Raw genomic sequence first — 22,635 nt, forward strand, 5'->3', positions numbered from 1 at the left:
GGATGAGGGGTTCATTTGTACTATCCCAGAACTTGATAGCTTTATTGACTTCAACAAAATAGCAAACTTGTAATCAATTTAATCAAGGTATTTTAAAATTAGGAAACACATTAATACATTAACAGTGTTAAAAGCACCCCATTTGGGGTTGTGTTTTCTGCTTGATGTTCTTTTATGTGGTCTCTTGCCCTGTGAAGTGACGGTGGGTGTGAGCTGAGCTTTTCCAGGAGGCTGCAGAGATTATAGAGCAGGCGTTCTGGTTTCTGCTGTGCTCGTTCACTAGCTTCTATGGACGCACTCGAGCTAGACCTCCTGTGGCACGGGAGAGTTTTAGCTCGGGGTTCAAGCAGTGACTGCCTGGCCTGATGGGTGTGCTCATTTCTTCTGTGTTGCATGTTTTATAAACCAAAAGCATATTTTGGAAGGAAATAGGTAAGTGCCTTACACATTAGTATCTGTTAACAAGCTAGGAGTCTGGTAGATTCTTCATTGCCCGCCCTCCTACCCCTAAAGATGAACCTCAGTTAAGAAGGAATGGCAAGATTTTGCAAGTATCATTGAAAACAAGAAAAGATTCAGGTTGTATAGACGAGATGCAGCACTGTTTGTCTAGTGATTAGAAGGCAAGCTGCTACAAATAGGGCAGTAGGCAACACTCGATGTTAGGATTAAGCTTGTTGGTAAGCCCCGTGCCCTACAGTCTCTTGGAAGTATTTGCATGTGACGATCCATGTAAACAAAATAAATTGCCATTTGATAGGAAGCATCAAACAATTTGATTTGGTGTATGAGGGCAGAGTGAGGGCTGGCCGGTGAAGGGAGGCTGTCGGCAGGCCTCTTTTCACAGCTCTTCCAAGGGACCCGGCCCCCCTGGGGACTGAGGTTGCCAGCCTTTACTGCCGTTGAGCCTGTCTCGAGGCCTGTAGTTGTCTGTTATAAAAATAAGTTGACCAGGTTTGGAGATGGTTTCACTATACAGAGATGTTCTTTGTAAAGGTATTTCTTAGAGTGGAATTGATTTAGAATGCTGCCGTCAGGTGATTACTGTATACCACATCCAAATGTATGACACGGACACTTTATCCTTTATTAAAAGTAGAGTGAGACGCCTTTCAAGTGGTATCTTAGAAGTTGGATAAAGGGGCTCTACTATTTTTGACTACTATTTTTTTTTTCTTTTGAACTACTTTCTAAGTGGATCACAGAACTAAACTGTGCTTAGTTTTCCAGGAAACCAACAAACACAGTTACTAGCCAATTTTCTTGAAACTCTAACTAGTAATTACCCTGAACTTAGTGGCGTCTACCTTTGATGGGTTAGTCTATGGTGTTTCTACAGATGCTTCTCTTTGCGCGGCTTAGCAAAATCTCCCTCTGCTTCTTTCTCCAACCGCCCACCCCAGCCCCCAAAAAACCTCTTTCCTGCAGCATCTTAAAATGTACTTCTCACCCAGATGTTAGACACAATGTGTGTGCAGTAAGTGTATCACTAATTTAATTGTGGAGATACTAGCAGGTTTATTGCAGCATGAAATTATTGCTTTACCTCTGATTTTTTTCGGCTCTCAGTAGGGTTGTGAATTTTGAAAGCGTTTATTGTTAAATACCGGAAGGGAGTCTAATTCTTGTGCTGGTAATGTCCCAGAATCTATTCTGTGAGAAGGCAGAATGTGGTCCAGGTGGGCTGCTCTGCTAGGCGAGGAACACCTGGAAGCACAGCTGGGGCTGAAGCTTCGCTGCTCTGACTCTCCGTCTCTCACTGGCCTTGACCACACCATAGACAGCAGAGGTGGCGGGCAGCTCGTGGTTTGCAGCCCTGCTGAGTGGTGGTCCATCTCAAGGAAGCTCAATCATGTTTGAAAGGGAGAATCAGACAGAGCGGTGGAGTTGCGGAGACCGCTTTGTTGTATCCTTTGGATTAAAGCTGTGATGACTGGAAATTTGAAAGCAGTGGTGTTTGAAACCTCACCATCTCCTGCATCTGTATCAAACCAGGACCTTTTTGCAATCCTTTCTTTGGAACGCCCCTTATAGTCTCATGTTCTTAATCCTTTCAGTTGTCACAAAATTATAAACTGAATGTCATATTCTGAGGAGTCAGGGGAGGAAGGGAAGTAGGAGACCCCTTGGAGGCTCCAAGTGATTTGTTTTCCAGGGCTGAAGCAGCAGCTCAGACATTCATGGCTGTTCCAGCTCTGAACTGAACTGGCTTATGGGTTACAACTGTGGCTGCCCTGTCTCCCTCAGTCTCCAAAATGTGGGTGTATTCACAGTGAGGTGTGCTGAGGAGAGGGGCGTTTGCAGAAGCCCAGGTCAGAGGCCAGGTCCCAGACAGGAGCCTGGAAGTCTGTTCCAAGCTGTAGTATTCTAGGAAGTCAGAGTGATGGGTGTGGTCCTGGTGGCCCCCAGGGAAGTTTCACACATCCTGGTTGTAAAGGACCTGGAGAGAAGCTAGAGGCTGCCATTGGATTCCCATAAATGAGGCCCATTTGGAAGTCCTGCATAAGGAATTAGCTGAATCTTTCTAACAGGAAAGATTTGTGTGGAATATTGATGTAAATGTGTACACGATTTGTAAACAAGCTGTGCACCAAAAGGATACAGAAGCTAAGTGTATGCTGTTGCAGAGTCAAGGTGTCAGATGTTTCTCTATGGACTATGAAGGTGTAGGGCACGTGGTTGATGGTCCTTTGGAGAATGCAGCTTGAGGGGACACACCGTCACACATCCAGGCCATGGAGCCAGGCTTGTTGAATGAAGGAATGAGAAGAGGTGGTGCTAACAGTGATGAAGAAAAGGACTGAGGCCTTAGGAGGGGAAATAGGAAGGGCCAGATTGGGCAGATGGGGCTGGGTGGCTGGATACTGCATCGGAGCCCAGTGAGATGGCTAGAGGGTTTTCAGCAGACAGATGGCCCAGCTTGACTTCTGTCCCTCAAAACTTGGTCACACTTATGATTTCACCAGCCCTTAGAGGCCTTAGCCCTTGGAATGTGACTCCCTCCTCACTCCCTCCACCCCCCCATTTGCCCTCACATGACATCTATATTTTATTATCCTAGAGGATCATCATATGTCTAGGATCAGCAGTACTTTATGTTGGGCCACTTAACCCACAGACCAAATTAGGTTAATCTTATTTAGATTTCTCACATTGTGACCTAAGATGTATATAGGAGGAGGCTCTTTTTTTTTTTTTAAGGCAAAAACATGCACTGTATATTTGCTTGTAAGATTTTCCAAGAATTAGCAAAATTATTTTGTAGTGGTTATTTTTGTAATCCAACTTGTGTGTATGTTTGAATAAACCCTTAATGCTTTTTGACAGGTACCTATGTGCCATGAGTCTTATTGATTTGATTAGAGGTAAATAAGATTCCTTATTTTTAGAATTTTAAAGAACACATGCATATATAATAGTATATAATATATACATAAAAATTTGAAGCTTAGGATTATGTTTATTTCCAATGAAGTCTACATGGCTTTTACTGCCAAGAGCTGACTTTCAGTGTTCTGAGCACTGTGGAATTGTACACGCAGAATCTGCTCACTTAACTAACAAGGTTGGAATTCCAGCCACAGCGGAAGGCTCTCCGGAGCTGCAAAGAAGATTCTAGTACCATGCTCTGTGTTTGCAGTAAGTACTGAAGCTTTATTGAGTGACACATGATTGTCAAGTTTCTTCATAAAAATTTTTGGTGAAGTCCATCTCTTTCTAGGAATAATGGAGAATTCTAGCAACCATATCAATATGACTTTGATTTAAGAATGAGGAACACTTGGTTTTTACCACTTTTCAGTTAATGACATTGCCGGCAAAATAAACTGGGGTGGGCAAACAAAACCAAAATCACCTTGAAGTATATTTTGGTGAAAGCCTGAATGGAATTGCTCAGTAATTTATAATGTAGATACTTTGAGTATGATATTAAACTCAACTTCGAAGAGACTAAACTTCAGTTTAATATTACAGCGACGAGCTCAACCAAATTGGAAGATCTGAGTTATTTAGATGGGCAGAGAAATGCTCCTCTTCGAACGTCAATTCGACTACCATGGCACAATACGGCTGGAGGTAGGGCACAGGAAGTTAAAGGTATTTATCTTTGCATCCACTGTGATAATGGATATGATGAGCTCATTCACTAACCCTGGAAAGTCTGTGATAACCTGTGTTTAAGCCAGCTGTTTTAAAAACATGACGTGAAGTGTGTGTGTGCAGAAGTTTATCTGTTAGGCATGCTACAAGGCCATCCTTAACAATTTTGGATATGTGATTAAGTTGCTTCTGGAGTTGAAAAATAATTCTGCACTATCTTATTTTGAAGTGAGGGGTAATTTAATGTCACTGGATTTTTTTGTCACCAACAAAGAATGAGCTTTGTTTCGGTTCCTTGGGCTGCGTTGGTCATCTCCTGCATCTACCTGTAACTCACACTGTGGTCAACAGCCTCACCATAAGGGGCAGAGCGCCATCACACCCGGATGAGAGCTGGGGCCCTGTCTCTAGGGAAAATGTGTTTCCATTTTACTCATACAGTAGTGGAAGAAATATGTCTTAAATACTGTTTCAGACTCTGAATGAGACACGATTTTGCCCCTTGCATCACTTTCTCTAATTCTCTGTGTGTCTGCCTTGAGTCATGAGAAAGCTTAGAGGCACGAAAGGACTCGGAAGTCATTTTAATAGGACCCTTTGTAAGACAAATAGGGTATGTTAAATGAGGTATTATGGAAGTATTCATAGAACCAGAGTGGAAATATTAACAGATCCCTTGTGGTGTAAAACTAAAGACTATACTGAGTGTAACACTCAGGCAATGATAAACTGAGTTTTTTAGAGTGTAAAATTATGACATTCTTGTAAAATAATGATCTTTTTTTTTTTCCCCCTAAGCACGGTTTGCTCCCTACAAGCCACAAGACATTTTGTTGAAACCCCTATTGTTTGAAGTACCCAGCATAACAACAGACTCTGTGTTTGTGGGAAGGGATTGGCTCTTTCACCAGATAGAAGAGAACTTGAGGAACACAGAACTGACAGAAAACAGAGGAGCGGTGGTCATTGGAAACGTGGGCTTTGGGAAGACGGCAATCATTTCTAAGTTGGTGGCACTTAGCTGCCACGGAAGCCGCATGAGGCAGATTGCTTCCAACAGCCCAAGTCCATCACCTAAAAGTATGTCTGTGTTGAACTACTTGTCGAGTTTTTATGTTAATATTAAGATAGATGGAGGAAATTGCTGTTTGGATAGACATAAATTCCCAGTTTTCCTCAAGTTATTCCAGCTGCTGTGTCAGGTTTGCCATCGCATGGTAGAGAGCTGTTTGAACACTGCCGTTGATCCTGGTGCTTATGGAGCTATAAGCTGGGGTGAGGCCGGCCGTCCCTGGTGTTCTCCCACCTGTAGGGCCTAGCTCCCTTTATCTGGGCAGAGATGGGGCAGTGAGGCCTGATCAAGGGCCCCAGGGAATTCTGGGTCCTAAAACTGAGGGGGTTAGGCTCCTGACAGAACAAGCCAGAACGAGTCTGTGCAGAATTCTTTTGTACCAGGTTCTCGACAGCCTTTGTCTTCTACACTGGATTCACCAAAAGTATAAAAACTAACTTAGAAATGGGATGGAGCAGCCAAATATTTGTCTATTCACAGCTTATTTTTTGTGCAATAAACCCGTTAATAGAAAGTGTCTCTAACATGGTGAGCAGGAACAAGTGAGCCATGAAAGATTTTTTTTTTTTTAAACCAGAAAGAATTTAATAAAGGAAACCAGAAACAGCAGTTCTCCGGGGAGACACCTGGGTGGGTGGGAGACAGGGCTGAGAGGGAGACTTGTTTTCCTCTGAACCTTTGCATCTGGAACCATGTTCACTCGTGGCCTATTGAGGTGCTCTGTGAGTCTAATCAGGAATTATGTTGAACATCCCACCAGACCCCTGTTCCAAGGTTGTAAATAATGAAGTTGGTCTCTTTTCTCTGCAGCTTCAGATTCCTCCCAGGATCTTCCTTTCACTCCATTGCTTTCACCAAGTTCTTCTACAAGTGGTACCAACACGGCTAAAATGCCCCCTGGGTCTGGGTCTGATACTCCTGAGCACCAGAGACCAAAAGAGGATGCAGTGAAGTACCTTGCTTCTAAGGTAATCTACTCTTGTTCCATGGGAGCCTTTCCAGAAAGAGAGAGATTTGCTAGTTTGGCTTTTGAGAAATGAATTTAAAAAGGGATCTTAGGGGCCGATCCCGTGGCCAAATGGTGTAAGTTCCCTGCGCTTGCCTTAGTTCACAGGTTTAGATCCCGGGCATGGACCTCCTCTGCTCGTAGGCCGTGCTGTGGAGGCATCCCATGTATGAAGCAGAGGAAGATTGACACAAATGTTAGCTCAGGCCTAATCTTCTTCAAGCAAAAAAAGAGAAAAAGGGGAAGGTTGGCCAAAAAAAAAAAAAAAGAATCTTAAAACAGAGACAACAATTGCTTAATGCAAAAGTGTAGCTTTTGATAAAATTGTGATAGAGTAGGAGTATACTCCAAGTAAAGGGTCTTAATGAAAATAAATGTCTTAGGATGCTGGCAGTCGACTTTTATTCATCTTAAACAGTCGATTGAAAGAGTTCCTCAAAGGAGCAGAAGATATTGCACTCGCCACAAATCCACCTTTATAAGCACGTACTCTCCTTCATTTGGTCTGAAAGCAGGAGATCGGGAGCCTTCAACAGAGGCCTCTTCCACCTGCTCTCCGTTGCCTGGGGCCCTTGGATCCCTGCGTCCTTCTGTCAGAGGTTTCTTGTGATGTTATAAAAGAGGCAGCTGGCTTTCCTTTCCTAGAGTCATGGTTATCAAGGTCTTTCTGAAATTTTCCATCTGCTCAATATTCGTCACAGCTTCATAAGCCGCCCTCCTGCATAAGTTACACCTCTCACTCCTGGTGAGCCCCGTGGGTCTCCCTGGGCAGCCGTGGTGTGAGTTGGTAAAGCTGGAGAAGCAGCAGAAGTGGGCAGCAATGAGGGGCATCTAGTAAGGGAACACCTCAGGGGTTGAGGTGGGTGCAGGGAGACTGAAATGAATGCCTCTCTGCCCCCTATCCCTGCTCCTGTCTTCTGCTTCCCAGATGAGGGCTGCTCCTCACCTGGCGTGGGCAGCCCTGATGCCCTGACCACTGATTTGGGGCAGTCCTCTGGTCATGAACGTGTGATCTGACATGAGGGATGTAGTGCAGAATTCAGAGCCACTGCTGCTACCATGATTCTTCAGACCACTTTGTGACCTGCAGAAGAAATAAATCTTATGCTAGAGACCTGGTGCTCACACACACATGATCACACACACACCTGAAGCAAAAGTGTTATAGGGGCCTGCCCGATGGCATAGTGGGTAAGTTGGCATGCTCTGCTTTGGCGGCCCAGGGTTTGTGGATTCAGATCCCGGGCATGGAGCTATATACCACTTATCAAGCCATGCTGTGGCAGCGTCCCACATACAAAGTGGAGGGAGATTGGCACAGCTGTTAGCTCAAGGACAATCTTTCTCAAGCAAAAAGAGGAAGACGGACAACAGATGTTAGCTCAGGGCCAATTTTCCTCATCAAAACAAAAAGGTGTTATAGACTATACTTATTTTTACTTCCTATAAAATTCACTTTGTTAAAAAAGAAAGCTCTTGTGGCTCCAAATTGACTTCATGAGCCACCGTTGGGTTGCCAGACTTCGTTTGTCAAACACCGTGTTAGATAGACTGTGGTCCTGGCTGTCTTGTTAGTGGTTTTTACAAGCTCACTTGTCCTCACATGTTCCTGCTAATCTCTGTCCAGTTGAGAATGGAAGAGCAGTCAGCTCTCCTCTGACTGTTGATGATAAATTTCATCTAAAACAGAAGTCACATGGTGGTTCCAAATTGGCCACATCTATTCTGGCCAGCTGCTATTTAAGAGTCTGCAGACCTGGAATCTAATCCCAGGTCTTCCATGGACTCTCTGTGTCCCCCTGGCAAGGTGTTTCACCTGTATGCCTGCTGCCCTTGGCTGTGAGCCGCTTGTGGTTCTCGTCTTCCTCGTGCCCGGGTGGTGTGGAGCCGAGGCAACTGAGTGGGGAGTGGGACAGCAGGGACTCAAGTTCTTCAGAAAAACAGAAGGCACTTTACACGAATGTGTTTGACCTTTTTCAACTTGTTTACCTCATGATTCTATTCCTCCTTGCATCCTCATTTAGGGAAGTATCAGATTTTTCATTTATCTGCATCATACCTCTCACTCACAGGAGAGTTCCGTATCTGGCGTTTTCCTTGGGGATCTCTTCAACGAATAATCTGCTGCCACTTCAAATCCATCCCAACAAAGGGAACACTCCTCATCCTCTTGGTCCTTAGACAGGAACCTCTCTCCTCCTCAGGGTCCCTTCACATGATAGGCAGAAATGGGGTAATTTCTGATTTCGGTCCTTCAAACAGTGTTGCTGCTGAACTCCCCCACAGGGTCACTTGAGGCATGGGTGTGGGGAGGGGGCTTGAGCCACGCTCCCTGGAGGAGGAAGCTGCTGTGACTGTACAGGCCGGCTTTCATAGCCACCGACCTTATTACCTGTTTTTTGGGAGCAGGAAATGAGTTTCCCAAGGAGCTGCTGCTGTTTTTGAAAACAGAATTGTAGTGAAGATGGTACTTTTGGATGTTGAGAACGTTGGGATTGCTTGGGATTGCTTTAAGCCAGGGTAGACTTCAGGTTTTATGAATGACTTTTATTAATTTATATTCAATATAGAATAACTTGTGCTGATCTTAGTGTCATCAAGATGGACTTATGGCTGCAATGAAAAATATGTCTAGAATTGGCAAAGCACGTGAAGGAAGGAACAAATGAATCAAGCTAAATCATGACTCCGTCTTAGGGAATAGAAGCACTGTATCTTGTTGTCTCAGCAAACGGGAGAATTGAGTCGCTGTTTTAGAGCGTGGAAGGAGCCGAGTGGAGAGGGTGAGGTGATGCTGACGGCTCTGCTTCCCCTGTAGGTCGTGGCCTACCACTACTGCCAGGCCGATAACACGTACACGTGCCTGGTGCCCGAGTTCGTGCACAGCATCGCGGCTCTGCTCTGCCGGTCCCATCAGCTGGCCGCCTACAGAGACCTGCTGATAAAGGAGCCCCAGCTACAAAGCATGCTGAGCCTCAGATCCTGTGTGCAGGACCCAGTGGCTGCCTTCAAGAGAGGAGTGCTGGAACCACTCACAAACCTGAGAAACGGTACCTGCGAGCAGCCGCCCGTGCCCCCTCTCTCATCAGTACTTCGCAGTCCCCGAGGCAGTGTTCAGAAGGAGGAGGGTCAGCTGGGCCCTGGGGTGGGAGTGAGGTGGGCCCAGAGAGAGGATGTGGTGAATCAGTGCACCCCTCATGCTCAGAACCATCTTCCCAAGGTCCCTCCTTGCCCCCTGAATGGTGTCATTTTATTTTATTTTTTATTTTTTGGAGGAAGATTAGCTCTGAGCTAACTGCTCCCAATCCTCCTCCTCTTGCTGAGGAAGACTGGCTCTGAGCTAACATCTGTGCCCATCTTCCTCTACTTTATATGTGGGACGCCTGCCACGGAATGGCTTGCCAAGCGGTGCTGTGTCCACACCCGGGATCCGAACTGGCAAACCCCGGGCTGCCGAGAACTGGACCGTGTGCACTTAACCGCTGGGCCACTGGGCCGGCCCCAATGGTGTCGTTTTAAATGAAACATCTCCAACAAGAATTAACCCCGTAGTTGAAGATTTTCAAAGTAGCTAATTTGTAACTAGGTTATTTAGTGACTTACCCCCTGGAAACTGTTGCCTGCGTATTTTGCACTCTTATGTAGAGGAGGAATAAATTGATTATTTAGGGAATTTGCCAGCATATTTTTCAGGGCCTCTGCTCTGTTGAGTTGAACCTGAAGCCTGGAAGTTTCTGTTTAATTTTTTGCCCTTGAATATTCCACAAGGTAGGGGGCATCATCGATGATATACACCCTTTGGTTTTCCATCCTCCTCCTTGGCTCCTTACCTTTGAGCTGGTTTACCTGCCTATAGTGCTTCTGCCAGAAGGTGCTAGAGAGAAGGGGTTGAAACAGATATATCATCAGTTCTCAGTTCCCTGGGCAGAAAGTTGGCACTAATAAGTAGAAAACTTGATTCAGGCTTGTGGGAAAGAGCCCCGTTTTAGGAGTCTGTAAAGTGGCGCTCTCCCCACAGCTGGCTGTGTGCCTTGGGCTGGATGCTTTGCCCTTTGGGGGTCCGTTCTCCTTTCCTGGAATTCACTGAGGGAGTTCTGCAGGGGGACCTAGACTCTTTTCCAGATTTCATCTCTGTATTGTTATCTTTGCTGTACTTACTCCACCGACAGGAGTTTACGAAGAGCTAACTGTATCATATACATGGGTGAGAGTCTGCAAATGTGTGTAATGCAATATGTTTCTGAAAACTGTTTTGTGAAAATTGGTTTTCTTTTGGCTCTGGTTTTCATTATAAATTTAATAGGAAATATGCTTCTGTGAAAACCATTTCTTCTACCATATGTAAACCTTTTTAGTTTTTCCTAATGCTTTAAACAGTACGTTAGAATACGCTGGGTGGTGCCATCTTATAGAAATGTATAATTTCTTAATTGAAAAAAACTATTTTATCCTTTAGAGCAGAAAATTCCTGAAGAAGAATACATTATTTTGATAGATGGCTTAAATGAAGCTGAGTTTCATAAACCTGATTATGGAGATACTCTTTCTTCATTTATTACCAAAATTATTTCGAAATTTCCTGCCTGGTTGAAGTTGATTGTGACTGTGAGAGCAAATTTTCAGGTAAAAAAGACTTTTCAAATCTCTTTCCAAGACCCCATACCCAAATTTTACAATGATTAATGCTAACAACTCAAACTGTTGCAAACCGTTTAGCTGCTGAATTGAAAACTATATTAGGACTTTGAAATATTAGTCCTCAGGGCCCCAAATGAGCAAAACTTTGACCTTTTTACCCCATAAGATGTCAGGCAAGTTTCCTGTTAGTGTTGAACTGTACCTGTGCTTCTAAAATGGAAGTGTCTACCCCAGTTTCCCATACTTCATTGGGGGAACTGTTTGAGGTGTCTGCCTATCAGTCTGTGAGTTTAAAATTATTCCTCCTGCTGGTAGTTATTTGCATGAGTTTGCAGTATGACTTTTATTATTATTATTATTAAAGGAAAAGGGAGAGATGAAGGAGAGAGATTTTTTTTTAATTTAATTTTATTATTTATTTACTTATTTTTTGAGGAAGGTTAGCCCTGAGCTAACTACTGCCAGTCCTCCTCTTTTTGCTGAGGAAGCCTGGCCCTGAGCTAACCTCCATGCCCATCTTCCTCTACTTTATATGTGGGACACCTGCCACAGCATGGCGTGCCAAGCGGTGCCATGTCCACACCCGGGATCCGAACCTGTGAACCCCAGGCCACCGGCAAGCAGAACGTGCGAACTTAACGCACTACGCCACCGGGCCGGCCCCTGAAGGAGAGAGATTTTTAAGGCCTGAAAGAAGGTCTATTTTAACAATCTTCTCTCTACCCCTCTCCTTTTTCAGTAAAGGCATTAGACATCAGAGTTTGATTTTTGCCCTATTATGATGATATTTATTTAAAAATAGCATTTGGCTTCTTTTTAGACCTCAAACTTGATGTTTGTTTTTATGGACATTTGATTCATACACCTTTCCGTCATTTTTCACACAGTAAGCAGAATGTGCCCATTGATAGGGCTCAGGAACAGGAGTCCTGGGGTTTATGTACTAGCTGTGCATGTTCTCAGAGGTTCAGTTAGCACTGATGTGAAAGAGGGGGGGTAATTGTACTCAGCCTGCCTCCTATAATTACTACATTCAATGAGGACATGTGCTCACACACTTCAGAAATGATAGTGGGAAGTTAAAAAAAAAAAAAAAAAGGGACACAACTCATCCGCTGTTAGGTGTCAGGATAGTGCTTATCTTTGGGATGGCAAAGGGACACGGGGCTTCTGGGAGCTGGTGATGTTCTGTGTCCAGCTGCTAGTTACACAGGTATATCTGACTTTGTGAAAATTAATGACACTATGCAGTTATGATTTGTGCACCTCTGTGTGTATGTTGTACTTCAATTTAAAAGTTTACTAAAGCCAACAACTGAAAAAGGTGATAGTGGGCTCCTTCAAAGTACGCAGTGTTATAACCGCAGGCCGTCCCTGGAGCATCGCCTGGGGGGCAGTTTCAGATTTCCAGCCCCAGTATCTGATACACAAAGAGGGATGCCTCTTATCTTGATGTCTGGCCAGGGTCTTAGACGTACAGAGTTGATTTGTGTGCCCTTGTTATATAACCAGTTGCATAATGTAAGGATTATGGGGATCAGGTCTCCTCAGGGTCTCACTACCCCTTTGCTGGGACAGCCAGGTCGTTGTCGTCTGCTGGGGCTCCTCCATTGCGCTTGGCTCTGGGTCCTCCGGTGAGGGCTTTAGGAAAGCCTTTACTGATTTGATCTCGCATCAGGATTTCTTTCACATAAGCTTTTTATCTTCAATTTATCCTATTACATGTTTTAATACAAAACAATGAGTCCCTGTAATCCATGAAAATCCTCCTTGAAAGAAAACTAGTGAATCTGGTTTGAAATGCCGCTGACATAGAAAAGAAATCTCTGTGGAGGCACATCGTGGGTTTTGTTGTTTTGCAGGAAATCGTAAGCGCTCTGCCATTCGTCAAGCTTTCCTTAGATGACTTTCCCGACAACAAAGACATTCACAGCGACCTGCACGCTTATGTCCAGCACCGGGTCCGCAGCAGCCAGGACATCCTCAGCAACATCTCCCTCAACGGCAAGGCAGACGCTGCCCTCATCGGGAAAGTGAGCAGCCACCTGGTGCTCCGGAGCCTCGGCTCCTACCTGTACCTCAAACTCACCTTGGACCTTTTCCAGAGGGGACACTTGGTCATCAAAAGTGCCAGCTACAAGGTGGTGCCTGTGTCTCTATCTGAGCTCTATCTGCTGCAGTGCAACATGAAGTTCATGACCCAGTCCGCCTTTGAGAGAGCACTTCCGATTTTAAACGTGGCCCTGGCGTCCCTCCACCCCATGACGGACGAGCAGATTTTCCAGGCTATTAATGCCGGCCACATACAAGGGGAGCAGGGCTGGGAAGACTTTCAGCAGAGGATGGATGCCCTCTCCTGCTTCCTCATTAAGAGGCGAGACAAAACTCGCATGTTCTGCCACCCGTCCTTCAGGGAGTGGCTTGTTTGGAGAGCAGATGGTGAAAACACGGCCTTCCTGTGTGAGCCCAGGTATGACAGGCCGCTTTCTGTCAGCTCTGTGCAGGGAGTCTTAATGCGTGATTGGGGAAGGGATTTTGAACTTAATTCATGTTTTTTTAACGGAAAGGCAACACAGAATGAATAATTCAGGAGGGGCAATGGAAAATTCTGTCTGCTACTAAACAGAAGCTTCTGTCATTTAATTGCTAGAATTTTAGGACTCCTCAGGACATTTGGATGAAAGAGAAGTTAGGCAACGCCTGGGTGATATTTCTTTGCTGTCTGTTCTCTTCTAGACCCCTGTCCGCTTTCACAGGGGTCACACGTGGGAAACTGATGTCAGCTCCAGAGACAGCAGGCTTCTCTAGAGGCCTGTTCATGGCTCCAGGTCTTCCCTAGGGGCCTGTGGACTGTCTTGGACACTCAGTACCACCACTGCCCACCACCTCTTTAGCATGTAGCATCTTGTCCCAGGGATCAGGTGTGTCTTCGGCCCAGAGGGGAGCACAGTGCTCACGTCTCACCACCTCATTCTGTGTTTGTGGTTCAGCTCGGTGTAACCCACTGGGATTTGGGGTGAAGAGGAGAGAGGTTCAGATCTCAGATGCCCCATTTACGAGATGGTGGTAGGCCAGCTGCATCCAAGGAGTCGAAGGTTCCACTGAGGATTTGCAGCAGAGCTGGACCAGGATGCAGTTCTCCTCACTGCCCAGGGGCGAGGGGCAGTGAGCCTGCCTGTCGTGTGGCTTGGTGCTAGTCAGGGCGAGAGGTCGTGGAATTCGAGGGTGTGGGTGCTTTCAGGTTAGCGTATGTTCATGTCTCCCACTTCTGCCTGGCCCTGACCTTGGCCTGCACTGTTGCTATCTTGAATGGCTTCTGCTGTCCGTGAGTCAAAATTACTCCCGACCCTGTAACAGGTCTGGCAGGCTGCTCAACGGTCCCCTTTGGGCTGGACTGGGCATTTGACCAGATGCTGGAGTCCACAAATGAGGAGATGAATAAGCGCTGTGAGCCGCACACTACCTTTCTCCCCGTGAACATTGACTTCACGTTCACCCAATAGGTCTAGCTGTTGTTTCATGTTGTGGAGAGTATTGTTTTCTTAGGTGACACTGGGCTAAAAATTTGTTATCTTTTCAACCTGGTTTGGGGCAATAAACTGTAACTCCCAGGTTATTTAGCCGGAACGTAATAATTAAGTGAAATGCGTGCTGTGACGTATTTAGCCAAATCAGATTATTTTCTGGGAAAAGTCAGATCATTTCCTAGGAAGATAGGCTGTAGTTGAGTTTGTAGAGACATGGAAACAAGTTGAAAGAATACAACAGGAGGATGTAGATCTCTTCCTGGGGTTTGAGGCAGAAGCAGTTGGACTGTAGGTACAGTTAAGCTTCGCTCCAGTTTGGGTGGTAGGTGGCATGAGGGTGATACAGCCTGGGGTGGAGCTGAGAGTGGGATGAGTAGCTGGTCACAGTCAGACACCTGAGCACTAGTGTGTTCCTACGGGCAGAACCAGGACTGAGGCAAGAGAGGCACCTCGGGTGCAAAGTGTAAGGAGGTGCCCCTTTCAGGATTGTGCAAGTCAGCATTTACCCCAGACCACTATAATTCTTGAACCTCATTCAGCAGACAGACAATATATAGAACGATGTTGGAAGGACACTGCTGGATTCAGTTCAGCAAAAGTTTTTGTGGACCCACTATGTGCAGAGTACTGTGGCAGATACACAGATTCCTGGGACAAGGGCCCGGCTCTCCAGGGCTTCCCACACAGGAGGGCAGGTGAGGCAGGAAGTGACGGTGCTGGAAGGGAGCCCCCTGCATGTGGGACTTCAGGAAAGAGAGAGAAGCTTCCAGCTGGGGGAGACCATTGCTGGAAAATGTTTCACACACACAAGCACATTTGGATCAGGCCTAGAGAGATGGGTAGCATTTCTCTTCCCATCCCAATTAGTAGTTGTAATTTTGCCCCAATTATAGAGAAGAAGAAGAAGAAAATCTAACACCCAGAGACAATGACACTTCACTTCTTATTTCTGCCTCTTTCCATGCATTTTAAATATTCTCCAAATCATCTTTTCTATATTAAAATTCTCATCATGCTTTTTTTGCTTAACACATCATGGACACTTTAGCAAGCTGTTTGGAAATCTCAGTAGTAAAGTGTCGTTTTTCAAGACCATGCAAACCTCCTAGTAGGCAAATGGGAACGTACTTCACCATGCCCTTGTTGTGGGGCCTGTAAGTTGTTCATGGGTTACTTATAACCATAAAAACCCATTGTGAATATCTTGGTGCCTTACAGGAAAACAGTAGAATAGAGTTTAAGCGAAGTCTGGATTAAAATCCTGTTTCCAGTGGTCCCTTATGTACTTCCTGTGCGCAAATCATTTTAATTCTCCAAGCTTAGTCTTCTTACCTGTAAAAGGAAGGAAAGAATCTCTTCACTGTGTGACGGTGGCTGTTACAGGAGAGGGATCTGTTTCTCCCTCCCTCCACATTACCTAGACTTAAACATTCTTCACAGTTCTCAGTATTTGTTACATCTGTTATTTTTTCTTAAATAAATTGCAGACATGGTCACATTTTACCCTAAATAATTGATTATGCACCTCAAAAAAAGAGGACATTTTCATACTTAACCACAATACCATTACCACACCTAAAATATTAATAATTCATCAATATCATCACACATTTAGCTGTCCTCAAATTTCTCCCCTTCCTTCCATTTTTTTAGTATGTTTGAATCAAGGTCCAGATAAGATCCACAAAATTCATTTTATTGTGTCTCTTTTATCCTGTAGATTCCCTCTTCTTTCTCTTTTTGTTTTTCCTTACAATTATTTGTTTAAAAAGAGCAAGTGGGTAGTTTGTCCTGTATAGTTTTCTATAATCTGAATTTTGCTGTGTGCATTCTCATGGTGGTTTTTAATATGTTTATCTATCACCTCTATTTCTTATAAATTGTTAGTTAAATCTACTGCCTTGGTCAGATTTTATTTTATTTTTAAAATTTTTTTGAAAGGATATTTAATAGGTGGTAGTGAGTACTTTCATCAGGGAGACACCTAACATCTTAATGTCTCTCTCTGATATTCGGAGCCATTGATGATTTCTTCTGGATCCATCGATTCTTTTTTTTTTTTGATCCACCGATTCTTTATGGTTGCCCCAAACTTTTTAAATCTAGAGTAGTCTCCCATCTGCTTTCTTTTCCACAAGTCTTTGATTTGAGGACTGACTGGATAGGGTTTTAATAGATAGAACAAGGCTACTGCAGACAGGAGGAGCTGTGTAAGGCATGGCAGCAGGATGAGTAGGCTGTGTTCTGGCAAAAACAAATGTAATTTGGCTGGAGCTTTTGTCATGGACAGAGGAGTGGAAAGAGCTAACAGAAGGATGTGCTAGAGAGTGTGGCCTTTTATAACAGTCATCACTGGAGAACCTGTGAAAGTTCTAGAGTGTGGAGGGTCTACATGGACAGAATGTTGGAGGGTGCGGCGCCTGGGGACTACTGTAACAGACAGGAGTGGGAACTTGGTGGACCTGGCTTGGGGACACAGTGGGGTAGAGACAGGCCTTGCTGACATGAGATAAACGGGCATGGCTTGGCCTTGTGGGCAGACTCAAGAAAAGGAGGTGCCATAGATGACATCAAGGTGTTAAGCCTCAGAAACTTCGGCATAGCATTGTTCTTTTAGAAAGGGTACGAAAGGCAGGAGGTGTTGAGTGGGTTTTGCAGAGCAAGAGCTGGCTTTTGTTTTCAGCAGTTTGAGTTGCAGGGTTGGTGGAACCCCTAGCTGGACAGGTTCTGATGGCAGGTGGGATGTGAAGGCTGGAGGAGAAGTTGGAGTTGAAGCCTTGGCATGATTGCTGCGAGGGGATGGTGGGACTTGGTGAGGAAGTGTAGTTAGAGGAAAAGGAGCACTGGACTTCTGGGGCATAGAAAGGGCTTCCGGGAAGGAGGTTAGGGCTGTAAGTGCTGCCGAGAGGGAAAGGAAGATGAGGATTAAGAGGAAGCCATTGGCTTCACTGTCCAGGAGGAGGGTCCTGGATCCTAAGGAGATTCCTTCCCTTTAGGTTGTGAGGAATGAAAGGGGAGAGAGCCAACACTCTGCGTTGGGAAGTGGAAGGGCTGAAAGGTTTGTGGTTGAGTGTGGGGAAGGCATTTGTTTTGGTTTTTAATACCACAGGAGAATGGACATCATTGAGACAGTGTGGGGAAACATAATCCATAAAGAAGGAGAAATTGGACATGCAGGAGGGTAAGGGGAGGGAATGTGGACATCTTGCCTCCTCTGTACTCCCAACGTGTCTGTTCATGGCACCATTCTGGCTGAATTTCATCTTGTTTATTGATGAGATCTTTACTGATTTTGTTTACTTGTTCGCTGAGAGCACCTCAAGGGAAGCACCTTGCATTGTTCCTTGTGGAATTCCCATTATCGAGCACAGTGTTCGTTATAGGGGGATGTTAATGAACAAATGAGTGAATGAGAAATCATGTTATACATATTGGGTAGATTTCAATTCAAATCTCTGCTCAGTCATTTACCAGCCATTTGATCTTGGGCAGATCACTTAACCTGTCCAGCCTCTGTTTCCTCATGTAAACAAACTGGGAATCATAATACTTAGTGATTGACAAGACTATGAAGATTAGAGAAATAATTCAGTCAAGTTTCTGCACCTGACATATAGTAAAAACTTGATGTGTACTATAAGCTTTGGGAAGTGAACAGACTTATGAGTGTGGGTAGACTTAGAAGGGGGCTTGTGATTCTGACCAGGAGGGAAGGAAGGAGAAGTAGATGGGCCGTATAGGAGCACAGGTATCTAGTGATTGATTGCATGGTGAATTGTCTCCTCAGAGAGGTGGGAAGCCATGTGCTTAGCTCAGAGCGCTAGAAACCTTTGGCCCAGCCACTGAGGATGTATGGTCATCACCTGATAAGGGCCAGCCATGGTACTTACCATAGTGTGTCTTTGTTGCGGACACAGTTGGCATGGCCACGGAGCCTGGCAGACTGGGAGACCAAAGATGGCTTAGCCTGTGGTTAGGAGAGTGCCCTTGACTGGAGTGATGTCAGCCAGGTTGAACCCTGGGACCAACCCATGAACAGGGACTAGGGAGAGGGCGTGGAGGCCTGGAGCACTGGAAGGTGGCAGAGAGTGGTTTCCATGGGAGGAACGGAGCAGGAGAGGTGGGAATGTGGGACGCTACCATCTGAGAGGGGAAACCCAAGCTTGAGGTCTGGGAGGTGGAGCGTGTGCAAGGCCGCACAGGGTGTCCACTCATGCGAGAGCTCCAGACCCTTACGAGACATTGGATGGAACACTCAGTGGCAACATTGCCTTAAAAGCCATGCCTTCCCTTGTATAAAAAGCAATCTCTTGGTCTCCACCTGCCTTGATTTCCTCACCTCTAGCATGGTTTATAACCTATTTGAGAAAGAGGCATGCATCTGTATTGATAAAAACTGTTTAAATGATGTATGCTTTCAGTCATCTTTAGAAGAATGCATTTTTTCATAATATTTATGAAACACCTCTTCCTCCACAACTACCTGCTTTTCCCCAACAAAATAGCAGCTCAAAGTTGTCAAGTTGATAAAAATGGAAATAATTCACATTGTGCAGAAATCACTGCTATTGGAGTAAGCAACGCTTAGCATCTTTTCCAAACAAATTGGCTCAGACAAAGGCATAGAGTCCACAGGAGACAGAATGAGTCCTATAGACATGGAGGGGAAAGTGGGTAGCATGGCTCCTTCATGAAAGAGTTAGTGTGGATTCATTGGTGGTGTCAGTTGAATGCCCACTATGTGCCCAGACATAGCAAGCCCACTCATACATCTTAGCTTACCTTTGTGTTCCATCCAGGCCTAGAATTCTGGGTGCTTCTGATTGTGAGCTGTTGCAATGATCAAGGCTTTTTTTCCCATCCCATTGTAAGGTCTTGCCCCTTGCCCTAGGTCTGTCCCCAATGGTGATTATCCTGAGGGGAGGCCTGAACACCAGATGCAGTGATAGTTCTGCTCCATCTGTTCATTTGTACATCCATTCATCCATCCATCCATCCAAGAAATACATATTTGAGTATTTACTAAGTGTGGGCATTTGTTTGGTATTGTGACTATAGCTGTGACTTAGACAAGACCCTTAGAGTTTACATTTGGTAATGGAGTTACCAAAACTTGGAGTTACTCCAAGACCCTCATGGAGTTTATATTTTTGTGACAGACATAAATCAACAAATAAGGTGATGAGAGAGTGATGCATCATGAACAGAGAAGGGGTGGTTCCAAAGGTAAAGACCTGCCCTGTGCTAGGGCTTCTCTCTGGGTCACTCCACAGAGAGAGAGGAGAATTCCAAAAAAAAGTCCTTTAAGTGACTTGAAGAATAAACAGCATTGGCCATCTTTTGTAAAGAGGCAGGTTTTCACCCATTTTGAAGCACCAGGAGAACAGTTCTGGGGTCACGTGGCAATGTACACACCCGAGGGCCTATGGTGTGGTGAAATAAGGGGTCTTTTATTATAAGAGTCTTTGTTTCTTGTCCTAGGAATGGGCACGCTCTCCTGGCGTTCATGTTTTCTCGACAAGAGGGCAAGCTGAACCGCCAGCAGACCATGGAGCTTGGCCATCACATCCTGAAGGCGCACATTTTCAAGGTGAGACAACCACTGTGAGCAAGGGTTTCATTGTTGTCATTTTGACGTTTTACTTTTAGAGATGTTCGACAGCTTTCTCAGCTCTCAGAGCCCTCCGTGAGCCCGTTCCAAAATCAACCCCATCTTTCGTCTCTGAAAGTTACCATTGTTCTGACGTGGATTCACTCCAGCGTGTATCTAAATGCTACACTTGAGTTTTACGTTTTCCCCCTTTAAATCTCTTTTAAATTTCTTTTCCCCGAAAGGTTCCACTTCATTCCCTTTTGTTTCCTTGTTATTTCTTTGTCGAAGAAACTGAGTTACTTGACTGATAGAGTTTTGTACCAGCTGGATTTTCTGATTATATCCTTTTTTTTTTTTTTTTTTTAAAGATTTTTATTTTTCCTTTTTCTTTTTCTCCCCAAAGCCCCCCGGTACCTAGTTGTGCATTTTTAGTTGTGGGTCCTTCTCGTTGTGGCATGTCGAATGCCACCTCAGCATGGCTTGATGAGCAGCGCCATGTCCATGCCCAGGATTTGAACCGGCGAAACCCTGGGCTGCCGAAGCGAAGCATATGAACTTAACCACTCAGCCACGGGGCTGGGCCAGCCCGTATATTCTTATTTCTTGTGGTCTAGTTCAACATGTTCCTTCTTCCTCTGGGTTTTCTATCATTTGGTAGTTGTATCTAGAGGCTTAATCAGATTTAGATTTGATTTTTTTTTTCAGGGTGTCACGGTTACCTTCTAGGTATACTTAGAGTTTAAACTCTGTGTAACTCTATATGATGTTTCTTGCATCAAGAGGCCCAGCATTTGTGCTTGTTTCTCTTGGGGTGATGCCATCAGCCACTACTGGTTTCTGCCTGGACTCATTCATTCATTAGAGGTTGCAGAATGGTGATCATCTATCATTTATTCTTCCTTTAATTTACTGGAGAACTTCTATAAAGAGAAACTTTCTCCTCATTTGTCATCTCTTTCCCCAGGCGTACAGTTGGTTTGTGTAGCAAAAGCAGGCTAATTCTGGACCCTTGGTTTTAGGGAGGGAAGGCTCACAGGTCCAGGCATTTGCAGCACAGCTCTCTCCAGGCATTAGTGCGGACCTGCACCCTCCGGGGCACACCCACGTTCAGGCTGATGCTCTAGTGGGAAAGGAGATGCTGAGGCCAGTTTGTCTCTGATTGCTTCCAGGGCCTCAGTAAGAAGACGGGCATCTCTTCAAGCCATCTCCAAGCCCTGTGGATCGGGTACAGCACTGAGGGGCTGTCTGCCGCCCTCGCCTCTCTCAGGAATCTCTACACTCCCAACGTGAAGGTAAGCAACCCCTCTGCACAGCTCTGCAGAGCTCCGGGCCCCGGCGCCGGCTGCTGTTCCTCCAGCCGTCCTGCCCACCCTCCCCCTGCACTGGGTGGTGGCCAGAGTGGTTGGAGGAGCTTCTAATGATGCTTTTTCCCTGCGGTAAATCACTCAAGCTTGAATGCTCTATTACCTGTTTTCTTCTAGAAGTTTACCTTTTGCTTGGTTAGGAAGATGCGGGTGGTCAGGGCTGCTATGTGAGCGCTTGGTGAGTGTTTCAGAGTAGATGTGATAAGGAAGCAATTCACAAAGGAAGCCAAAGGTCAAGGGAGATTTCCAGGGAAAATTGATTTTTAAAGTGTCCTGCGTTTCTAATCTGGACTATCTCTTGATGGTTCGTAGGAAATTAAGCATTGATGAGTGACACAAAGAGATGGGTACACAGAGGAAAACTATTACTAAAGGTTTCGTGTACACACGTGTTTGTGACCATGGGCAGCGTATCAGGGTCGGCCCGCTGCTGAACCAAGAGCTCCCTCTCCCTTCGTCATGTCTGTCATGTCACAGTATTCTGCTGAGGTTTTTCTTAGGATAGATTTTCCTCCCTTCATTTAATGCAGTTTAAGAATCAAACACACAGAGGCCAAGTACCTGGTTAAGGCAACAAAGAAGTGTTAACTCCCACCAAGAGTGTTGGAGTCACGGGTTTACATTATAGCCGCTTACAACCATCTTTTCCAATGCAAAATAAGATGAGATCACAAATGTCTTAGCATTTTGGATTCCTCACCTGCTTGACGTATCTGCTAGACTCCAGACCTTTCAGCCCAAGGCCCTGACATGCCCAGCTGCCTGCAGAAACTCGGAGGTCCTCCCCTTCAATCACCTCCATGAAAACAGTCATACATGTTCCCTCGTTAGTAGCACAAGGGTGGCCCAACATAGTCATGCAGCAAAGGACAAGCGAAGCCTTGGAAGGGTCCAGGCGTCTGTCTTCCACTTCTCCTCACTTTGAGTCATCAGACCCACTTGGGAAGGGGCCCACATGCCCCAGGGATGGCACTACAGGGGACATTCCTGGAGGGCTTCTGTGCCTCTCCTCCCCTTCTGTCCACACATGGTCCCATCCCCCATACCTGTACCTCGGGTGTGTGTCTGGGGGTCTGGGCCTTGCAGAGCACTTCCCCATGTCTGGTAGATGTGTGCTCTCGCCCTCTTTTCCCTCCCCGGCCTTCCTGGTGTATTTAGAGGGGAGAGTGTAACGATGCTGACTGAGGAGCCTAGCTGTCAGGAAGGATCCAGCAGTGTTCTGAGTCCGGCATGACCCTCCCAGAGCCCTGCTGCCCAGTGCAGGGCCTTGGTGTGGATTAGAGAAAGACCACCGCCCCATGTGGATGTAAACAGGGTCTTTGCAAAAAGTGCCA

General features: G+C 45.5%; 1 protein-coding gene across 33 annotated transcripts in view; it reads left to right on the plus strand.

Moving 5' to 3' along the window:
* Positions 1–22,635, plus strand: part of TANC1 (tetratricopeptide repeat, ankyrin repeat and coiled-coil containing 1) — a 229,055-nt gene that overhangs the window by 166,472 nt on the left and 39,948 nt on the right. For 22 of the 33 annotated variants that reach the window (XM_070507820.1, XM_014859495.3, XM_070507815.1 and 19 more), the window contains 8 exons: positions 3,976–4,098; positions 4,900–5,181; positions 5,984–6,141; positions 8,998–9,229; positions 10,636–10,802; positions 12,680–13,287; positions 19,826–19,934; positions 21,107–21,229. In XM_070507820.1, coding sequence (XP_070363921.1) covers positions 3,976–4,098; positions 4,900–5,181; positions 5,984–6,141; positions 8,998–9,229; positions 10,636–10,802; positions 12,680–13,287; positions 19,826–19,934; positions 21,107–21,229 — 1,802 coding nt within the window. The remainder of the gene's footprint in view (positions 1–3,975; positions 4,099–4,899; positions 5,182–5,983; positions 6,142–8,997; positions 9,230–10,635; positions 10,803–12,679; positions 13,288–19,825; positions 19,935–21,106; positions 21,230–22,635) is intronic. The other 11 variants (XM_070507823.1, XM_070507818.1, XM_070507824.1 and 8 more) reach the window with 1 other exon arrangement.

This window comes from Equus asinus, chromosome 4 (genome assembly GCF_041296235.1).
Source record: "Equus asinus isolate D_3611 breed Donkey chromosome 4, EquAss-T2T_v2, whole genome shotgun sequence".
Classification (NCBI taxonomy): Eukaryota; Metazoa; Chordata; class Mammalia; order Perissodactyla; family Equidae; genus Equus; species Equus asinus.